The sequence below is a fragment of the Falco rusticolus genome, chromosome Z (assembly GCF_015220075.1).
Source record: "Falco rusticolus isolate bFalRus1 chromosome Z, bFalRus1.pri, whole genome shotgun sequence".
In the NCBI taxonomy this organism is placed as follows: domain Eukaryota; kingdom Metazoa; phylum Chordata; class Aves; order Falconiformes; family Falconidae; genus Falco; species Falco rusticolus.
The window spans coordinates 75,465,195-75,488,046 of record NC_051210.1 but is presented as its reverse complement, the minus strand read 5'-3'; the positions used below and the strand labels follow the sequence as shown (position 1 = coordinate 75,488,046).

Genomic DNA, 22,852 nt, shown 5'->3' with positions numbered 1-22,852 from the left:
AGTCCAACTCAGGACGCCAGATAAAGGAATGCTATTTTTCTGTCAGAGATATCACTGAAACCACCTTGTGCACATTCACTCTGCAAGTCTGATCCTTCCACAGATCTATCACTAAGGCTGTCAAAGCACACACCTTCACCTTCTTGGGACATTTATTTCTTGTCCCAGACATGATTCATTCCAACAGAGAGAAGGAAGTAGCACTGCAGCGATTCTTCCTCAAGCAGGAGGCAGCCGTAACACACCGAGGCCTCCAGCTGAGCCCTGCCAAGACAGGCTATCAAGCCAACGCATCTTCTACCTGCCATGCCTGCTTATCCAGCCAGCCCTCCCCAGAAGCTGCGCTAGCACCCTCATGCCTCGTGCTGGCAGGGAGCTTCTGTCGCTTTCCAACACCTTCTCCCTGGCAGGCTTTCCATTGCTGTTACTGCCGGATGCCAGGGTTTGTGCTAGTTAAAGCTGGCAAAAACATGAGTTGAATCTAGTCCTATAAATTTAAATAGTCAAAAGTAATTAGGTTTACACGTACTGCCGAATAAATAAATTTCCTCTTAGGCTAGGGCTTTGTGCTGGAAGTTTCAGGCCCGTGCCAACTGTTGTGGTTAAGCTGTTAACCCCCCCAAATCACAGATTATAACAAACATGCTGACAAACCCTAACTTTAGTGGCACAAAAGCAGCAATAATTCTCTATATTGATTAATTTAGTTAGTTAAACCTGCAGTCTAAGCTTATAACCATTCAGTGATAAATTGAGACTGACCTGCTACCCAAGCAAGTTTTTTGATGAAGGATAGGATCAGCTCTAGGTCTCCACAGAAATACTTGTCCATTTACCATTTTCAATTAGTAGAAGGCCATGAGTAAGGGAAAGCACAACATGGCCGCTTAAACTGGACAATTATACTTACAGCACCAACAGAGAGAAAGCAAGCGAGGAAGTATGGGAAAGTGCACCCCAGAAATACAGGATTTTTCAAAATCTGTCAACAACTGGTAAAATAAACCTCAAAGGATGACAGCTAATCAGACTCCTTTTACTGATCACTTTATCTGATATGATTTCTAACAGCGTATTTCAACAAATATTTACTCCCCTCTTTAGAAAAGAATGGACCGTCAATCCTCTTGAATAAAATTCCTTTTTCTGAGCAGTTGTTGTATGATGTGAATAATTATACCTACTCCTCAGTGCTTGAATGGAATCTCAACTTATCACTATTAGATGGTATCAAGCAGTATCTTTATGTACGCTTTATCTGATGATATTACCAGCTTGCAAAAGTAACCCGTGCTTCTAAGAGAAATGCTTGGATAGTCTTGTGGTTTCTCTTTGTTTAAACATACAGTTACTTGTGGGAAATAGAGCCCAATCTATCTCAGTTCTCAAATCCTCCCAGAATTATCATCCCTTCCTTCAGAAGAAAAAAAAAGTGTTACCATAGCAAGTAAGTACAAATTTGTCAATATCGATAGTGGTTTTTCACCTATTATATATCACAAGTTCTCTCAGAAGATAGAAATAAACTGCCAGCTGCTGCCAAGAATACAGGGATGATATCAAGCATACATTTTCCTAGTCCACTGGGCCAAAAGAAGATTAAATCTGATTCAAGCCCTCTCATTCTCTGAGAAACCTTTAACTCTTCTTATGAACAGTTGTATGTTCTTGTCATCCTGGTGCACAAACTCATCTAACTAGTGGTGTAAAATACAGCAAATTCACATTTTCATCTGCATTTTTTTTGTTGCTTAAAGATTATATGATGAGAAAATGTGGGTTATGATAAAGAAAAGCAAGGATTGTATGCTGTTTTTCTAGGCACCTACCACTAGAATTGTAATCCTGCCTAAAGAAGGAAAGTTGCTTTTAGACTCGTTAGTGTAACAACAATGCTGTCTTCTGTTTCTTCACTGAAGCAGCAGTGATAATGCTGTTTTTTCAGTGCGTTTGGTGCAGATATACAGTATAATCAGGAATTGCCGATTTCATGTGTTGTTTGTCATTAAACATAAAATAACTCTGATACAAAACATTTTAAAAGAAATGCCATTTGACAAAATATGGGAGTGGAGGCAAATACAAGGGGATTAAAATTTTCAAGTGGATTTAAAACCTAACAGAGGTTAACACCTGAATAAAAAATTCAAATTATTTATAAACATATTTAATGTGTCAGGACACGGAACATAAAATACTTAGTTTCAAAACCTAAGTAAAATTAAAATGTTAGAACTTGGCATATTCCTGCTTTTCTTATTCTAGCAAGCAATGTAAGACTTACTATAAATGTCAAAAGGATATGGCAATTTTTAGTTTATATTATCCAGCTCGTGCTAACATGAAATATCATAGAAGTTCAGCCACTTCCCTGCATCTAGGAGAATTTGATGGTTGTGTCTGCAGAATCTTAAATCAGAGATTACCTAGTGGCTTACCATGAAGTATTATGCTGAGTTGGTGATGTGGCTGTGGTTGCAAGCTCTTTGCTGCTGCCTATCAGCCCAGGAGATGTGGCTGCATCCTTCCTAGGTCCTGAAGTCATCCCTGTGGAATGAACACAAGCCAGACATCAGAGAGTAGTAAGTTTTGGACAGATGTTTTGTGATACTGCATTAGTACAGAATGCTGGGACTAAAAGTTGCAACAGTTCTGGAGTTCCATATATACAAACAGTGATCAAGTAACTCATCAGCTGGCAGTACCGTGCATGGCATGCATTTCAGGATCACACAGAATCAAATCTGTAGAGTAAGTCACACTCTACAGCCTCCATCCTACTGCCCAAAGTTTGACAGACTTGCACCATTACCAATTCTTATAGTGGTCCACAGGAATCAGCTCTCATGACATGCTACAAGATGTTAGCTTTCCAAGTGTAAATACCCACATAACAGTATTTTAGTTTCAATAAAATAGAACTCTTAGTCCATTCCTTCTCCACTCCCCGCCCCCCGTAACTCTTGAAATACAAAATAATCTAGGTGGAAAGGTGAAGTCTGGAGGTCATGTAGTCCAATCCTCCATTCAAAGCAGGGACAACAGGATCAGGTTTAAGGCACTTTTCCAGTTAGGTTTTGAACGTCTCCACTGATAGTGAAACAAGCTCTCCGGGCAACTACACTGATTACAGTGTTTGACTACCTCCACAGTGAAAAATGTTTTCTTTATAGTTAATCAGAATTCCCTGAGTTGTAACTTCTTCCCACGGTCTCTTGCTCTGGTGCTGATGACTTCCAAGAATAGTCTCCTTCCCTCTTCTCTACAGCCTCTCCCTTAGGTAGCTGAAGCAAGCACAAAGATCCGTGCTAAATCGTACCTTCTTAAGGCTGAACACACTCATCTTTCTCAGCCTCCCCCAGTAGGTCATATGCACCAGCTGCCTGACTGCCCTGGTTGATCTCTGCTGGACTTCCTATGGTTTGTCAGCGTTCCTCTTCCCCTGTGAAGCCCCAGACCAGACACAGCACTCTACAGATACAGTCTCACCATAGCTGATCAGAGGGAAAGTGTCACTTCATCAGCCTGATGACCACACTTTTGCTATTATAGCGCAGCATGAGGTTTAGTTACCCTATCACACAGGCACATTGCTGACTCGTATTCAGCCTGCTGTTCAGCAGAACACTCAGTTCTTTTCTGGTGAAACTGTTTTCAAGGTTGTCCTATTGGTTCTGTTAACCAAGGTTAATGAGGTTAACCAAGCCAGGTAAAGGAACTGCCATTGCCCTTTGTTGAACCTAAAGAGGCTTCTGTCAAACCTTTTTCCCAACCTGTTAGGGTCCCTTGACTCCAGCATGCTGACTGCTTCCCCAGCTGGTGTTGTCTGCAAACGTGTTGAAGGTGCATCCTGTCCTGCTGTCCAGGCTGTTAATGTTAAGCAGTTAACAGCTAGCAACTGGCTGCTAGCTGGACAGATGACAACGCTTTGAGGCTGGTGGTCCAGCCAATTTTCCACCTGTCTTCCACTTTTCACCCACCCACCTGAGAACTGGATTTTACAGATAGGATTTAGTTAGACAACTTGCATACAGGTAGTCTGAGCTAAGTGGAATATGCAAATTAGGAGTAATCTCATCTACAACACAAAAGTCTGTGGATCTGGACTTTTTTAACCTTGACCAATCAGTTCTGTCCAACCAGCATCACTTAACTAAACAGTAAGTACAGGGAAAACTACAGGTCTCAGCAAAGCCAAATCAGTGTTAGCTCTTTAAGTAATTCTGTCATGCCTAAATATTTCTAGCTCTGTGAACAGCAACATTACCTACCATCCATGCTGAAACATGAAGAAACACAAGAAGGCTGTAATTCCACCTTCAGTGCAAAATTTACAGGTGTTCAAGGTATTAAGACTATTTAAAATACTGCACTGATTTAAGATGTAAACAAGTATATACAATATAATAAACCCACATGTTTTAAGGCATATTCTACGGAGGCAAAAAAAAAACCCAAACATAAAAACAAACAACCAGGGTTCTTATCACCCTGCTATAATGCATTGTGCTTCACTACCATGCAATGAAAAAAATCTCACCTGACAAAGAGTTAATTACCAGTGAAGGAACTCTTAGAAATATCACAGGGATATATGTTGACTGTGTGACCCTGGTAACTTGATAATGTGCCAATCCATGATCAGAAGAGTGGGTACGCATATAAAGACTGGAAGCCTCTTGCTTAGATTTTTGGCTTTATGATTAAGAGATATTTAGAAATCATTTCACGTGACAGTGGAATGAGGCAGCTGGATTTTAAGAAACTAATACCAAAGTAATAAAAACCTGGTGAGCACGGGAGAATATTTTCAATTCCTAATACCAGAAAAGGCTGGCACACTGTCAACATACTACATTCATAGCAAAGTAGATGTATTTCTTTGAAAAAGAAAATGTATGGACTCTGAAGTGGCCAATACAGCCTCAAGGGGACTGTTCAAAGACCCAAGTTTGAAAATATTACCAAGGCTAAAAATGGAAAACAAGAAATAGAACTAAGTAGGAATATACTGAGGCTGTTACGCTGCACAGACATAAAACAGGGCTAGCAAGAAATCCTCAATAAGCGCGTATCTAAATGAAATAATATTTAAAAATGCATCTTGAAAAAGGCATGCAGGTTGATGGACAGAAAAGAAACACCAAAGAGCAAGCAGGTCTATGAACAAATGAAGACAACTAAATCAATAACTATCTTAAAATGGCCAAGCTACTAATAATTTTAAAATATACTATGCAAAAAAATAAAGAAAAGGAATATTGGCAAGCAGGAGATAATGAAGAACAGGTTGATGTATAATACCTGCCTATATAAAGCTGATGAAAAGAAATTATCAGGGGGATAAAAAAAAAAAAAGATACAAATTCTTTAGTCTGAAGGATATATATTTCAGGGCTAAAGGGAATTAGTTAATGAATTTATGAAGTGACTGGTAATTATTTATGAAAAGTCATAGAGAACTGGGGTGATACAAATGACAGCAAATTAATTAGATTTGCAGGTGTTGGAAGACAGTATGAGACTGGAGACCTTGCAGATGATCTACAGAAGCAAGAAACAAGGAAAAAGAATAGACACATTCACCTTTGGAAAAAAAAAACAAAACCCAAAAACGACAACAAACAACAAACGCTCATATATAGTGGGATAATATACATCCTGACACCAATGCAGAGAACCTGTAGTAGCGAAGAACAGCAAAGAACAAACTAGATGCAAGCTTTCAAGGCAAGCTACCCTCAAAGCAATTATAGATGTCCTCTAAATGGTAATGTTGAGAATACTATTTTCAATTTAGTTAACTCGGTATAAGAATGATGTAAAGCAGATTAAGGACTCATTTGAGAAAATTCAAATAGCTGTATATTTCTGTTTGAGAAACAGACAACTAAAACATGAAGAAAGTGGGGAAATACAGCAGTCTACATTTTGAAAGTGTAAACACTAAGGATGAACAAATACAGCTGATGCTGGTTCAAGCAGTAATGGGATGAAAGCACGCAAAGGGAAATCTAGGTTGATAATCATGAAAGAAACCTTTATGAATTGAATAATACTAATATTCATAATACTTAACATTTATATAGTACTTCACATCTTCAAAGTGCTTCACTAATATTAACTAATTGCTCTATTCGATTGTAGGGAAGAGTCTGCCCTCAAGGGAAGAAGTTCCAGATCCTGAATCCCTAAGAAGCTACATTAGAAAACCAAACACTATACAGAAAAATCTGCCCGTAGAAAAGTACAGATTCTATGAGCTAAAATAATTTGCCTTCTCTGCCTTTTTCTGTTACATATGGAAATGAAAGCTATGTGTGCTATACAATATTATGCAGATGCTATGGCCCCCGAAGAGATACAAAAGGGAAAAACTGTTATTTCTTTGCTTCAATGCAGAGATGTTTCAGGAAGGGTGGGAATAGGAGGACTTTAAACAGAAACGTAGAGAAGTAAAGTGCCCAATATTGCAGAATGCAGTGGATAAAATCTAGTTTAGTTTCCCAGCCCCAAAGCAAAATTTTCCAAGGCAGAAAGGAAGAGAAACACATTTCTGTACTCCAGTGCTTTTTAACTAGACAAGTTGTTAGATTTTAGTACAAATTGACATAGCTGCTGGTGACACCCAATAAAAACAATTTACTGCTGAAAAGATCAAAGCATTGAGGATTGCTTCGTCTGCTTAAAGTTTTGCTGGTAAAACTAAAAAAGTTTGTCTACAAGACACAAACACCTGCTAAAGCACAGGAATAAAAATTAAGGAGCCAACAGAAGTGGGAGACAAAAAGCAACAGTGACAGAGTAAAAGCTGATTGCCTAAGCTGTTCCAGTAAGCTTCTACCCTGAAAAGAGAGCAGAGGAGCCCCTTTCACTCCACAAGCTGTTGGGACCAGGTTAACAATGCTCTTCTCCCCATTAATAAACACATGCGAGGAGAAATGAAAAGTGGGTTTATTAGGAAACTACCCTTTCCAAATACACTGCACTCACAGTAAGTGAGCAGCCCTGTGGGCAGTAAAGCCTTCCACCATTCCAGCGTGGGAATGTTTTCCTGATTCATCACTTTATCTTCCCAAACAAAACAAAACAAAACAAATCTAAGATGACAAAGGCTGTTGAACAGGGCACCACCAAAATCTGGTAAAACTGCCTATGTTTCTGTGGAGAGATACTGTCATGAGTTGAACCATCCTGCAGATACACCCATATAATACCAGAGATAATACTGTGACCCCAGAGACTCACATCAGCACTGGCACTGCTAGGTGTGCTTGGAGAGAATCCCCATCCTGAACATACTATTTAAATAGACAACACAGATCAAGGCATGAGAAAAATAGACCTCTGTAGAAACAGGTTAACATCTGACTGTCAAGAAGTTTTCAGTGGACATGTTTCCATACACAGTTTTCAGCACTGCAGTTTTCTGACCAAAAGGCCACATTAAGGTTCGCAGCTATATGACATAGTTTCACACTTCAGGATGTCATCTCATGCACTGCAGCAGAGTTCACTACATACTGACACAACAGATACTGACCACTGTCCAAGACAGACCACCAGGCTTGCTAGCTCAGCACTCTGACGCAGTAAGGCAAGTACTGTATTTTCACAAATTTTACCACAGAAAACAATGTTAGCATCCCTCATTTTATTTTTGTGAGATGTTACATAATTGCCTCCTAATAAACTAAATCCTGAAGCAGAAATCCCAGGTCAGCAACAGACAGAAAGATCCAGCAGAAGCAAGGACAGAGATGACTAAGTCCGGAGCTAACTAGAAATAAGAAACTTGACATTGTGGCCTGGTGATCCCCAAAGATGGAAAAAATGCTTTACAAGTATGTATGTATGCTTGTTAAAGGAGTCCAAACATATAACAGAGGGCAGCCAATTAAAAAGGTACTAAATAAAGAAGACTTCAGCTTCAGTGATTAGTGCTAGGTAATTTGCCTTGCGATAAACAAGTCATTCAAATTAGTAATAGACCTGAGGTTGTTCCACAGCTTGAAAGCATTTCTCTGAATTTTATCTGGTACCACAGCAAGTACCAATGTTTATAAGTTAAATTTTGCCATGCAGCTCTACATTTTCAAAGCTAGCAATCCCAGTAAGTGTTTGCAAAAGATACCCCATCTTCAGACATTATGCTGACCACTACAATCACTAAATCAGCATAGGTTGCAGCTTCTTTGCTATGTGCAATAGCCAAGCACAGCTTGTAACATCTCTTAAGTACTACAAAATAAAATGAATGAAGGAAGAAGAGGGCAGGTTGGATTTTTTCCCCTGAATCTATGGAAAATAAATTACTTTTTGGGGACTATCCCTACACAAGGCACAAAACCCATCATCCAACTGCGAAAAATCTCAATTTCATCACTACAGTATATGGCAGGAGGGGGGAGAAGGAAGAAGGAAAGAGAAGAAAAAAATAATGATAGCTGAAAAAAAGGTAAAAGAAAACCATCAGTGAAAATTGCCCCTGAAACTTTGCAGAATTGTAACGGCTTTCTCTTGCTTAAATTGATTGGTGTAGCAATGTTATAAAATGACTATTAGGATTCATTGTGCACAACAGAAAGTGTGAAATGTCAGCAGACTATACAGCAAAAGTAATGGGTCCTGAACCCCTGTTAGTCAAAAATGATTTTGTTTCAAATTAGAAATTGATTTTTTTGGACACAAGCCCTTTACAGGCTTCCAACTTTTGTAGCTGTGCCTTGGAAAAGATTAACCTCAGCCACTCTTTGGGTCCAGGCTGATGATACCCTTTTGAAAGTTTCTGCACAGGGACTGCTTTTTAATGTTGGTACAGTCTTAACCAATAACACAAGTTATTTGTTCCTTTGAAAACTGCACCACATTTCTTCTCGTTTTGCCATTTTCTTTATTTTTATGCTGACATATAAGGCAAACTGGCTGACAAGTTAAAACAAAAAAAAAAGCTAGCTCATAATTGAACCAAGGATTATGTTCAAGGTTCAGCAGTGAAACATCCAAGCTGCTTTTGTTCCCAACCCTTTCTCTTCCTAAGAAAGACTGCTTCTCTGCTCCTTAAGTGGAGCTACTCAGCTAGTAGATTCTAGCCATACAGACATCCCTGTGTGGCAAAATAGCAGGTTGTGATGGTGGAGCCATTACCTGGGGAGGAGAAGAATGTGAAGAAGATTACATTTCAAAAGCAAGCCCCACTGCACTTATTCTCTCTGCTTGCTGGGAAAGGAAAAAGAATTGTTGAAGTAGCTTTTTGAGATTAAAGGGCTATTTTTTCCCTTCCATCAGGAACACCAGCCAAGAAGATCACTTGTTATTTACAAGGTTTTCTATGCTTTCTATTATTTTAAACATAGCTACCTTCCCTTGGGTTGCTTTAAGCAACTGCAGTCCTCTCCCTCTAATACTGCATTTTACTGATACGCTCTTGAACACACATACAATTTCTAAATGCCATTAGCACACTCATGGCCCTGCAATGTAGTATGCTTCCCCTTACCTTTCCTTGACTTGGTGCCTTCCCTCTTGGTTTGCATCAGAAGGGTTTGCCCATCTTCCACGTCTCCACCAAAACCAACTATTTTCTTCCCAGAACTGCTTCCACCACTGTTCCCTGGTGTTCTGGAGGTTTTGCTCACTGGAGATGTCCTTGGAAAATAATCTTTATGTTTCAACAGCGGTACACTGGGAGGAAAGAAAGATTGTGCTATTACGTGATGCATTCAGCCCTTTCAACACTGCACCCAGCCCTCTTCCCCACTTTCACTCTCCAAAGCATAACTGCCAGGCTGTCGGTTGAGCTTTTGTTGAATCCATTTTCAATGTCTGAAAGCAGGATGCCTAAGGATTGAAGAGTTACCAACCTACTTTATCACAAGTCTTTGGTTATCAGCAGCTGGCAGCACTCTGACAATTATATTTGGAGTTGTCTGGCATTTGGCACATTCCCTAAAGCATTAGGTCCTGAATTTCCTGAGTGGTTAGGTAGGACAGGATAAGTGGAATGAAGATACACAAAGTACTTTGTCCAGCACAGTGGAACAAAGAGTAATGTAAAAAATTCTCACTTTGCTAGGACAGGGGAAACAGAGAAGATTATGTGAAGAGAAAATGGGAGTCGTGGTTTGCAGAAGGAAAGCAGACCATAGAATCATAGAATTGTTTAGTTTGGGAAGGACCTTTAAGATCATCAATGCCAACTGTTAACCTAACGCTGCCAAGCCCACCACTAAACCATGTCCCTAAGCACCACATCTGCACAACTTTTAAATACCTGCAGGGGTGGTGATACATTGATTCGAGAAGAAAAGGGATAAGAGGAGCTGAGACAAAAGAGGCGAGATGAATGAACAGAGGTACTTGTAAGCAGAATAAAGAATGTATGAGCAAACTGGTGGGAGAGTATCTGGTGCAGCAAATGCAGCAGTTTGAGTAGATCAAGAAAAGAGAAAGCTAACCAGAACCATTTTAGTTCAAGATGCACTTCAGCATAAGATCATAAACACTGCAGAGATACAGCCAGGATGCAAATCTGGTGACATCGAACAAGCATGGCTTCAGTCTCTGCAGACACAGGCAATCACAATACATTTTGGAAAGAAAGGAGGCTATGGAGAACCATCTTTCTCTCAGTAAAGACAACCTATCACTTTCAGATTCTGCTGTCTGGAAACAACTAGTGCTGTAAATGAGATTCCCCACATGTATACGTCATTAGTCTCATCACTGTTCTAAAAAGCAATTAAAACCATTTAAAAAATCTTTGGTTTATCCACATGAAGGAATACAATTCATACCAAGATTATATGGCTACATTTTCAATCCTGAGAGTGAATATAGCTTTCCTAAGTTAACAGAAGATTAAACACATCTTTCTCCTGTTTAAACACCAACTTTACAAGGGCTACCACTGAGTTTCTGTTATTTGAAATACAGCTTTATGGAGGCTGACTCACAAGAATTGCTCATTTGAAAGCTTACACTACGGAAGCTACTGCAATTTGAGAAAAAAGCAGCTACCTGACATTCCCATCAGAAAATGATAGCTAAATTAAAAGTTCTACATCAATGTGCTGCATAAGCCATTGTTTAATAGGGCCCACTGTGCCTGTTGGACAATTAGTATGACTCTTGTATTATTAATACAGAACACTATATAATGGCTTATGACCTGTAATAACTGGCTGAAGTGCTGGATAGCACTTCTTTGAATAACATCCGTTTACTTCAGACTTTGTGGTCACTAATAATATTGCAAAGTGTTATTAAAATTTATGGTGGACTAAATTAGTATCTTATTTGAATTATATGAAATTATTAGCCTACTAATTCCTGCAACCCAGAGTACAGCAAGAGGTGGGATCGGATCCTAATAACTGTTTAAAGAGGCTTGAAGGTGTACCACTTGACCAGATTCCTCTGATAATACAGGACTTGAGATTCCATTTGCCTGTACTTGCATGATTAACAGCACTGAAAAACACTGAGGCTGTCATTATTGGGATGCTTTCAGAGTTTGTAAAGTACATTTAATTACAACCTTCATTTCTTCTGTGAGGACAGTTACCTTTGGCTTGCAGATGAAGAGGCGATTACTTGACTAGTTCACTGCAGTACCTTTTACATTGTTGGTTACCTCTAGAATACCGAGTTTTGGTTTAAGTAATGCTATGGTAAAGGTAATTCTAACAGAAAGAGACACCAATAAGAAGTTAAAGAAGCTAATTTATGGGGAAATAAGAATAGCAAGTGTATTTGTATTTAGAGCTCACTAAACAATTAATTAGAGCCAGGTTCTTTAGTATTTAATAAAAGAAAGCTCACACTAAATTTTTGCTTAAGTAAGGATGGAGTCCAATGTTAAAATGACAAACACTTAATCTGAGAGGTGTGCACACCAAAGAGGGAAAGGAATTATGCAGAGAGATACAAAAATTCAATAATTAACAATGTATGAAAATTAAACAAATAAAACATAAGGGGAGGTGGTGGTGGGGGATATCTATTTCAGAACATAGGTATTCATTCACCTGTGGAATAATTAGTAAAATCAATTATGTCACTATTGCAACCTGGAAAATTTAGAAGTAACATATGGTCCAAAGGGATCAGTTACATATGCCTAGAGAGATTAAGTGACAAAACAGGTCCTTCCCTATTTTCAAATCCAGCAATCCATCGTATCACTCAAATGCAGCGTAGTTAGTAGGACTTCCTGCAGGGCACCACAATATCCAATGAATTTCTTGTGCTATTCCCTGAAACTACACAACAAAGACAACTGTCTAAATAAAGACCTTAATAACTTACCTAACCTACATACTAAGGCAGGAGTTGTAGAGTAGCATCACCACAAAACGAAGTGATTCTCAGCACTGCTGCCTCCTTATCAATATCAAAGTACATTACCAACAAAGGAAAATACACCTTGAATGTTTTTTCCATTTCGCCTGAGCCTCGTATCGCGATATCCCTGCTGAGTGTGAATGGCAAATTTTAAATGTCATAAAGGACCCATTGAATACTGCTAGTATTTGCATTCCTTAAAAAGTAGAAAAACATTAACCTTTTGTTTTATTGAATTAAAATGCCATGGAAATGCTGATGTAGTCTTCAGAGACTGAAATACTTTTACAAAGAAGAATAGCTGTCATTTATTAGACACAAAGAACAATTACTTGATAGGATGCTTTCTGACAAAAAGCAGATTGGTATTCTCATCATAGAAAAGGCGTTGTAAAAAAACCCAGCACAGACCTCTGAGACTTGAATAATTTAAAGCTGCATTTGGTGCAATTTGAATTTTTCTTTAGGGAGGCAAAGTTAAATACCTTTAATTTGTTCTAATTATTTCAAATTTGCAAGTTAATTATGGCTGATCATTAAATAACAAAAAGGACTATCGTCTCCATAGAGTTTTACCTCCTACCCTCTGCATTACTTAAGCTAGATTTTAGTATGCATGAATTAACTTTCTAAATAATCACACGGTTTGACTAAATGGCTCAGTAAAATGAGCTCTGATCCTCAGAATAAGCATTAATGGACATTAGAAAGGCTATTGGGACCCATGTTACTTACATTATAAGTATTTTTAATGGGGTCTTATTTACTAATCTTTATGTACTGTTCAAGTTAGGGCACCATATAGATACATTATTCTGCTTTAATAGAGGAAAGTCAGTTCTTCAAGATACTAAAACAAATGTCCATTTAGAGGCAACTAAATTCATTTTTAAATTAAAGCAAGAAAACTCTGATAGAATTTAACTTCTTTTAGCTGCGCATCCTGACGAATCAATCCAACATAATGGTAGCCTTGGTCTGCAAATGGAGTTTTACAGATCTACTGAATCACTAAGCAATTCAAGCAGTTTGCCACAGAGTAGCATTTACTATCAACATGTGTACATCCATGAGGTTTCATATCTTCTGTGCTCCATACCTAGCACTCACCTGACGGGTTCCCAGTCATCGGTCCCAAATTTGGATGCTCACCTTTCACCAAACTCTGATCTTTCCATGCGTTTTTCACTGCAGATCAGTGGCATCCAGAGAACCTGACTACATTATAACCAGTCAGAAACCAAAAATGTGAGGCAATTCATGCCTCCAGTATATATGTTCAACAGATGGCTGCCTTAATGGTACCGTACTGCACCCTGTTGAGGCAAGGGCTTGGGAATTTAACTATTATCAAACTAACAGATTGCCATGGTAGGTTAGCTCTGAAAGCAAACATGTTGGAATGTTATTTTCCTGTTCCACAATTTCTGTTTTAAAAATAAAATAATTAACAGTTCATGTGTGCAATCTGCTGCAACTATATCAGGCCAAGAATGCATAACACTTAATGATGCAAAACTGGTGATAAGTAGACAACCCAAGCAATACGTTTTTGTAGCTGGAACCTCTATTGCCATTTCAGATGCAGTTTGACAAACAGGCTGAAAATTGCTTCCCCTCCGCCACTTTGGCTGGGAGCTTTCAGCCAGATCAGCTTCCAGAGACAGCTCGGTACAAAGCAGCAGTATCACATGTGCTGGGACAAAGAAGGTGGTGTCAATGTATCATGAGATCTTCCTTTCAGCAGGGGTCTAAATTTATATCACTTTAAAACAAGTTATCAAACCACACTTTTGAAAAGCATCAGTTCCAAAGTGAGACTGCCTGGGAAGTCAGTTGTCTGCAGAGAAAATAAAAAATATTTAGGGGGAGAAAAGAAGGACTGTAGAGCTGGAACAAGTGGACCTAGGAAGCAACAATAGTGGTCTCCTGAAAAACCACAGATTTTTCAGTCCTCTCAAGTGTACCATGTTACTGTTTGTAAACCCCGACTTCCACAACTATCAAGTGCCTCAGACTTTCCAAGATTTTTTTTCCAACAACGTGTCAAGTGTGTGTGAATACCCTAATCTGGAAGGCAAAGATAAGAAACTAACAGACTAAAGCTGAGGCCCTGGACAGCAAACTGGTAGGCAGAGGTGTAAGAGAACTGGAACCGACTCCCAAATACTTGACTGAGAAAAGGAGACACCTGAAGTTAGTGCATACACCGTGTGTGTGTGCTCAGAGCTAATCATGAGGAAAACCCTGACAAGAGGTCGAACTTACGGCCCCTTCTTAGCACAATTCCATCCACAACCTGGAGTCCTCTTCTGAGGGGACAAGTTCTGCCCCTTCTTTCCAGTGGAGCTAGGGGGAAACATGTCAAGATGTACAAGCCAGCACAGCAGCACATGGAAAAGACAAAGGAGATGGGTGCACTCACTACTGCTTTGCGTAGGGTGTGCAACTCTACAGCATAGCTGCGTAGACCTGGAAGGGAGGTAAGAGTGTTGCAGGCAAGGAGGAGAACCACAGCACAAATTTCAGGGCAATCTCTTATCCCTGAATGCCACCACCCTTCCATTCCTTGGAACAAAAGCAACCTGCTCACGTCAGCAGATCAGCAACCTTAAAAACACGCTGTTAAAAATCTAAAGCCTATCATATTGAAACACAAAGTGCTTGGAAAAAATCAGCATAATTTTAAGCTAACATTTGTAAAACTAAGCTTAACATTTTTCCCCTCCTTCAAAAAGCAAGAAAAATATCCTATTCTAATACAGACCTTGAAAGCCATATTCAAGCCTAGAGTGAGATTTCATGGCCCAATTATGAAATCTGGCATTTTGAGGCTTATGTTAGATGCATCAGCATGTTAATGACACCGCTGGGATCCAGCGCATGTTAATAAGAAACAGCTGCTTTCCTTTCCAGAGAGCATATTCATTTATAGTTTTGAGATCACAGAATCATCGAATGGGTCGGGTTGGGCTGGGAGGGACCCTCAGAGGTCGCCGGGCCCAACCCGCCAGCAAGGGGCAGGGCCGTCTCAAGTAGAGGAGGTTCTGAGAGCCCCGTCCAGGCTGACCTGGGAGGTTTCCAGGGACGGGGCGCGCCCCACCTCTGTGGGCAACGTGTTGCAGCGTTTTGCCTCCCGGTTGGTCGCAGCGTGTTGCCTTCCTTGTAGGGAGCGTGAGCCGCCCCTCGTTTGGTTTGAAGCCAGTCCCCGCTGTGGTGTGGCTGCAGGCCCTTTGACCGAGTCGTCGGCCATCTTTCTTGTGAGCCCCCTGGAAGTGCCGAAAGGCCGCAGTAAGGTCTCCGCGGGGCCTTCCCTGCTGCAGGCTGAAGAAGCCCGTCTCTCTGAGCCTTTCCTCGCAGGAGAGGCGTTGCAAGGCTCTGACGGTGTCTGTGGCCCTCCCCTGGACCCACCTGAACAGGTCCATGATCTTTGGGACCAAGTGCATTTCCTTGCTCACAAGTTTTTCTAGGAAAAAGGCAGGCGGGCACAGACAGGCAGGAGAACACCTCAGCAGCCAACAAGAGCCCTGGAACTGAAATACAAATATTACCAGATCTACTTGTAATGAAAGATTTTTTCATCACAGAAAATAGACAGTGATTTCCTACAATCTACATGTTATTGTGCACACAATATATTGCTGGGGAGCGATGCAAGAGCTTTCATCTCTTAGTCCTCTTCAGGTTCGGTGCCCTCAAATCCAGTAATGTCTGTGGCTGTATCAGGTTTCTCTGTTCAGTTTTTTGCTGGTTTGGGGTTTTTTTCGCATCTTTTTTTGTCCTGTTGAACTGTCTCTCTTGGGCTCACTACATTTGGTTTACTTTTATCTTGTAGGAGTTATACTGGCCACTATGCTAAAAACTTTTCCATACATCAAGCTGTACCAGGGTATAGTAATCCACAGCACAGCTTCTCCAGACCACTCTTTCAGAGACCACTTCCTTCCCCATTCCCACAGTGACTGGGGCTCAGTTACTTAATTCCACAAACAAGAATTGAAGCCACATATGCTCTTAATTAGCAATGACCTATTAGATCATACCAGCCATAGGTGAAACCCTGGCCTCATTGAATCAATCAGAATACTGCCTTTATCTTCAACGAAGTCAGGACTTCACTTAGTACACACGGTTAGAGGTCCATTTGTAGCAAGTACTAAGCTAAATTTCACCTAAAATTATATTCATGCCTTCCCTTTGAAGCCCTGTCCTCATTCTGCTTTAAGTTAGCTATATTTCAGCTCCCTACCAGCACCTTTCCCATACATCTTAGTTTTCCTAACAAACAGCAAAATGAGCTCTGATTACTTTTCTTTCTTTTTTTCTTAATCCAAAGAAAATTCCAGCATAAAGGTTTTCAGATGGTCATAGAGAAATGGCTGGCAAAGCTTTAGCAGGACAAAATGCTGTGATTGTGTGTTTGGCCTTTCTTATAGGCCAGAGCAGAGCAGCTGTCGTTCCAGCAAGCAGTGCTGTCAGCCTTCACAAAAGAAAGTCATGTAAATGTCAAGTCACAGGTATAAAAACAATCCTTCACAACAGCATCTGTATATCTGAAAAGCCTGCCTAGCTGTCAACCGTGAAAGTACCATAAGGAATGATGCAAAAGCCTGTTTAGTACAAAGTTTTTGAACTAAATCCAAACTGCTCCAGTAGATCAAGCCATGTCAGACTCTCCTTCAGAAGGAGAATCACATGCTCCTCAGCAGAGTGAATGCCTATCTTAGTGCCTTACCCAGCTTCACTATTGTCTGTCTGAAAGCCAGTCCCATTCACAAGGTGTCCGTTAAAATGCCATATGTAAGCTATCTCCTGAACAAACATCCCCCAAATTAGATTGCAATTTGCTTGTGATAAAGGCATAGAACAACAATGCATCATCCCTTCTCAACTTGGCTCACCTAGGACAAAAGACTTTACAGTAGATGGGCTGCACTGCAAAACAGGCTGTGGCTGAGCTGTTGCTGCAGAGATCAGTCTGTGTGTGCAGGTGAACACGTGCTTGGTGCAAAAGTCCTTACGTTTTCCTTCACTATCAGTACATAAGCAGTCTCTCCTCCGTAGGAGTTTCCAGACAGACTGATAGGTGTTGGCAACAGGAGCCTTCAGTAAATGAAAAGCAATTGCAAAAGCCCTTTTTCTGACCATAGATCACATCTGGGAGCAATTGTTTGCTAAGCGTAAGTGACACAACAAGAGTTGGAAAGTAGGTACTCAGGGGGTTTCCAATGTGTCCTACTAACAAGATCTTTTGAAAAGATGCCTAATTAGAGCACCAGATATTTAAGATTGCACTCTTGTGTGCAAGTATTATGAACAGTACCCATGCACAGAAAATCAGAGTTTTGGAGGATCCTGTAGTGCCTATATGAGAACAGAAGAGTTATAAAAGACATAACATCTAGAGCTGCTTCCGTTCATTGCCAAAGTTGCATGTGATAGGTGCTGACTTTCAATACTCAGGATACAGGCATGATGAATTATCATCCTGGGTTTATAAGTGAGGGAATAAAGGAACATATAGTTACAAACTTCTCACACTGACAGCAATGAAAATTAATAACCACTAACCTGGGCAAATACATACACACCTAAGGATCCTGAGATGACCTTTCAAGTCACTGACAGCTCCCCTGATATCAGGAAACACGCTGCAGGGAAAGCCTTTCATAAATCCATCAAATTCCATATAAACAGAATTAGAGGTTTTCTCTTTCCTGGTCTTCTGAAGGCTGCTGTCTTGAAACTGATTTCTCTAGTGATTAGGAAGCATTACCACTGAAACCAACATGGAAGCACCCTTACAGGACCCATCTTTTTCCATGAAAGTTCTGTCCTCTTATTCTAAAAATTTTTGTCTCTACCACATGACGGTTGAATCTAGATTACTGTTGGTTTTTACAGTTATACAGGTCTGTTAGTGTTGAAGTCTTACAATTCCTGGGAACAGTGAGTCTGGAGACACTAATCCTTTTCTTATTCCAAAAAGCAATCAAAGGCTCAGTGTGTTGGCACAGGCTCAGTTCAGGTACAAGGCATAGCTCTAACATGATGCCAGTGTGTTTCCTTGCATCACACTGGCTCCTCAGCCAAATATAAACATGATGTGGTTTTTTATTCTTGTTTTATAGTGATCAAAACCAATGACATGTTAGAATATAGCCACAACTGCAACTATAAATGTACATGGCATCCTAAATGCTTTCATACTCTGGTCTTTTAAAATGGTGTCATATACTATCCCATTTCTGTTGGAAACACCCCTCCTGATGCATCTTTACACTTCATCAGCCTTTTTTCCATTAAATCACATCTGTAGGACATGGTCACTATGATTAAGGATTATATTAATGATTTACTACTACACTAATACTCATTTATATTATATTGCTTAGTAAAATGAAAACACTGAGATTGTTTATTGATCTGCTTTTAAAAAAATCTTATAACCCAAAAAGAAGTAAATAGAGAAGTTAGACTTTGGACTTTACTCAGATTAGTGGATTACCATACCCAACAGGTGTAGATTTGACAAGGTAGCTACTATGGTTTAACCCTGGCCAGCAACCAAGCCCCAGGCAGCTGCTCAGTCACTTCCCACTCAGTGGGATGGAGGAGAGGATTGGAAGAGTAAAAGTGAAAAAACTTGTGGGTTGAGGTAAAGATAGCTTAACAGGTAAAGGAAAAGCTGTGCACGCAAACAGAGCAACACAAGGAATTCATTCACCACTTCCCATTGCAGGCAGGTGTCCAGCCATCTCCAGGACAGCCAGGCTCCATCACACGTAATGGTTACTTGAGAAAACAAATGACATAATGCCAGATGTTCCCCCCCTTCCTTCTTCTTCTCCCAGTTTATATACTCTGCATGACATCATATAGTATGGGACACCCCTTTGGCTGGTTCAGGTCAGCTGTCCTGGCTGTGTCCCCTCCCAGTCTCTTGTGCCCCTCCAGCCCTGTATAAACATTACCCAGCAACAACCACAAACATCAGTGTTTATCAACACTGTTCTCACATCAGAGCCAAAACACAGCACCGCACCAGCCACTAAGGAGAAAGTTAACTTCATCCCAGCTGAAACCAGGACAGTAGTACTTGGGAAAGATTTCAAATATCACTGTTGGCCACTGCCGTTGCCTTGAATCTACTTTAAGTTATATATTTCATAAAGCATGTTTGATGACTAGTGACTGAAAAATCAGGTCTTTATTGCAAGTGCAATACAGAGTTAAGGCACCTAACTGATGGCACACACCTCTCAAAACCATGGCCTGGGCCCCACAAAGAACACCATACTGATGACCTCTGGTGCACGGAATTTATATGGATGTCACAGTACCACTGCACATTGACCCAACCAGGGTGCTTACAGAACAGATCTAACATGTTTTTGTACTCTCATATTCAGAAAATAAAGAGACAATGGAAATGAAGCCATCCAGGAACCACTGCCTTCTAGGAGGTACGTATCAGCAAGACACCTATTGGCATGCTCTGATGTCCAATACCAAGGGAAGCAATGGAAAGAAGAGATCCTGGCATAAGGCTGTGTGCAGTAAAGCTGTGTGCTCTGCCTAGGCTCTTGGCTGCTAGTTCCCTTCCCCTAGAAAACTGAACATGAAAAATATACCATGGATTTTTGTAGTCCAGCAAAAAAGTGATTCTTACCATACTACAGCTGCCGCTATTGATCTTGGGTCGTGGAAGTCTACCTTTGCACATGTCTGTTATAACCAGACTGGAAATGTCTGCCCAGATCCGTTGCCACCAGTGCTACTCTGAGAATGTGATGTGGGTTTAGAGGCTTGCATTATTTGTGTTGCCGAACCGCCCCAGCCCTATGGAGTCTACCGCCAGTATATAAATTTAGCCCATCTCTGAGAGACATGATTTTCTCAAAAAGGATGCAAGATGTAGACAGAGATTAAAGGAGCACAAAATTAAAAAGGAAAAAAAAGATTGATCACACATGGATCAGACAGAAGGGCACGTAGTTACACAAAGAGGTAAAGCGTGGTGCTATTGGCCAAAGTCTGAAGATACTTGCATATTTTTAAGTTTCATCTTGTACGTGCTAGAAAACATAAGCAAACTCTTCTACACAGAACAGTGAATTTGTCACTGCAGTTGAGTTGTAAGACTTCTGTCCCTAGGTCACCAATGAAATCTTTTGAGTATGATTTAGATTCCAGGTGGACTTACCAGGCAGAGACCATCCTTGTGGTCAGTGGAAAGAGATGCATTAGTTTGAAACTCACCAAATTAGGACTGAGGGTGGGGAGGAAAAAAACCCACCAATTAAACTCTGAAAAAAACTTTGAAAAAGCTCGGGGAAAAAAAAAGTGCTCAAAGAGGTAGGATCTGAAACAAGAAAGACATAGAACAGACACAGGCAGAAGTCAGCATGACAAGACTGAGTGGTTCCAAAAGCCACAAAAAATTAGAGAATGCGATAGGAGCACACGGCTGAAAGTCCATGCAACACACAACAAAGCACTAAGTCTCATGTAACTGAAAGAGTAAAGAAAAGAAGGTGGCAGAGAAAATAAGCAGCTTTGTGAGCTTCTGCACAGCCCCACAGACTGATCCTGTAGACATCCCGCTTTCAAAGGAGGGTTTCAGAGAAGCAACGGTGACAAGATCTGAGTAAGTAGCCAATATACACATTTGGAAAACTTATTTTAAAGGAGAGGAATGAATAATGAGCAACACAAGATGATTTTATGGTAGTAAAGGTGCAAGATGAAAGACTAGAGCAAGAGGTGATGTTTTAACTGTTGCCACACTGAAAGCATGGTTTTTTGCTGCAAAGGAAAAGGAAGCTGCAGTAGCTGTCAGCAGCCCAGATGCACATGGAGGAGAGTGACCCCAAGGTTACAAGTCTGAGCGACAGGGAGGATGTGGCATTATCAAAATCAGAAGTGAAGGCAGATTCAGGAGAAAAAGTAAATTCTGTTTTGGCCAGATTAGGATTGATATCAAGGCAAAACAAGCAGGATTATGTGTCAGGGAGGCAGTCATATACGCAAGAGTAGATGAAACAGAGCAGAGAGTTTAAGAATTATTGGCAGAGAGTCGACAGCTGAATCTGTATACTGGATGTTGTCATCCAGGAACATGGGTACAGAAATCTCCAGGCAAGTCAAGGAGTGACTAAATCCCTTCCCTGCCACCTCACAGAGGTTCCTACTTAGTTCCCAAAGAAATAATCTAAAATAGTGCTGCAAAAACATGCATTAAAAAAACTGTCTCTCCATAAAATCTAAAGATCATACTGTTTCTAAAACTAGGGCAACCACAAAATGAAAGTTAACCTGAACAATAACTTTAGCTAAACTTCAGGTCACATGCATTTAATATAATGAGATGAAGAATATGAAAAGGCCATTCATAATGGAATTCATCGAGTTAGGAATGCCATGCTTAGCTGCCTTATAACATATAATTAATGATCCTATAAAAATCCAGCAGTACGAACTCTCCCGGCTGCCCGCAGAACTGTTCTTTATGCTGGATAGGGCAAGCAAGCATCTGCTTCCACAAATACTGCCCTTTGAGAAGCTGAAAAGCTTTTTTTGCCCCGCTCCATCAGGGACCACGCTGCCATTTCCATGACATACTGAGCTTTGAACCATTACCCAAAGTCAGACTATAGCATTTGGCGACCCAGTACACATCTGTCATGATAGATTGGTTATTGGTGAAATGTTAAAGAAAAAGTCATTAACCCTTTTCTATTGCTCCTAATACTCCACCTTCCTCCAGATTATTTATAATCCCCACTAAACCCACCCTCTTTTTATAGTCTTTTAAGACAACAGAGAAATAGGTACTGTCTGGAGAGATGTCTTGCCTTATACCACTCCCAACCATTTGGTACAACAAAAGATGTTCTCTCTCTATCAAAAGGCCTGATCCCTCCTGAAGCCTTGATGCTCAGATTCAAGGTTAAAGGATTAGGGCCTGAAGCACTGAGTACCAGAGGAAAGGAAGCCAAATATCAAAAGAAACACAAAAATCAATCCTCTTCACCACAGGAGCAGTGTGAAGAACAAATCAGCTGGGCTGAATGTAAAATTTTCTCTGCGTGGCTCTCAAAAATTAGCACTGTTATAGATGTAATGGGCAGTTCTGCAAAGCCTCAGCACCCATGCAAAGCCACAGAGTTCAGCTCAATGCATGAGTACAGTCTGGAAAGTTTTATGTCAGTGGCAAATACACAGAGTCCACTTCAGTGAAAGTGAGAGCTGGAGAGCAAGCGAGAGCACGCGTGCCGTTATCTTTATATGTCGCCTGTACATCTGCAAGTGGCAAGATCTAATATTTACTGGAGTTTGCCTTTTGCTTCTATTCTCTATTTGCTGAAGTGCAGCCAAGGTCACAAAAGGGGTGGGGGAGTGGGTTTTAGCTTAGTGCAGCTGTGATCATGGCCAGAACAGCAGGGTACAGAGGATTTCTTGCTTAACTTTGTAATACCAATAGCTTTTGTTCTTAGTCCTGCCC

At 40.5% G+C, this 22,852-nt stretch overlaps 1 protein-coding gene across 2 annotated transcripts in view; it reads right to left on the bottom strand.

Moving 5' to 3' along the window:
• Positions 1-22,852, bottom strand: part of KIAA1328 (KIAA1328 ortholog) — a 173,756-nt gene that overhangs the window by 26,591 nt on the left and 124,313 nt on the right. For both annotated transcript variants that reach the window (XM_037373535.1, XM_037373536.1), the window contains 2 exons: positions 9,500-9,684; positions 2,439-2,547 (listed from right to left, as the gene is read on the bottom strand). In XM_037373535.1, the coding sequence (XP_037229432.1) occupies positions 2,439-2,547; positions 9,500-9,684 (294 nt within the window). The remainder of the gene's footprint in view (positions 1-2,438; positions 2,548-9,499; positions 9,685-22,852) is intronic.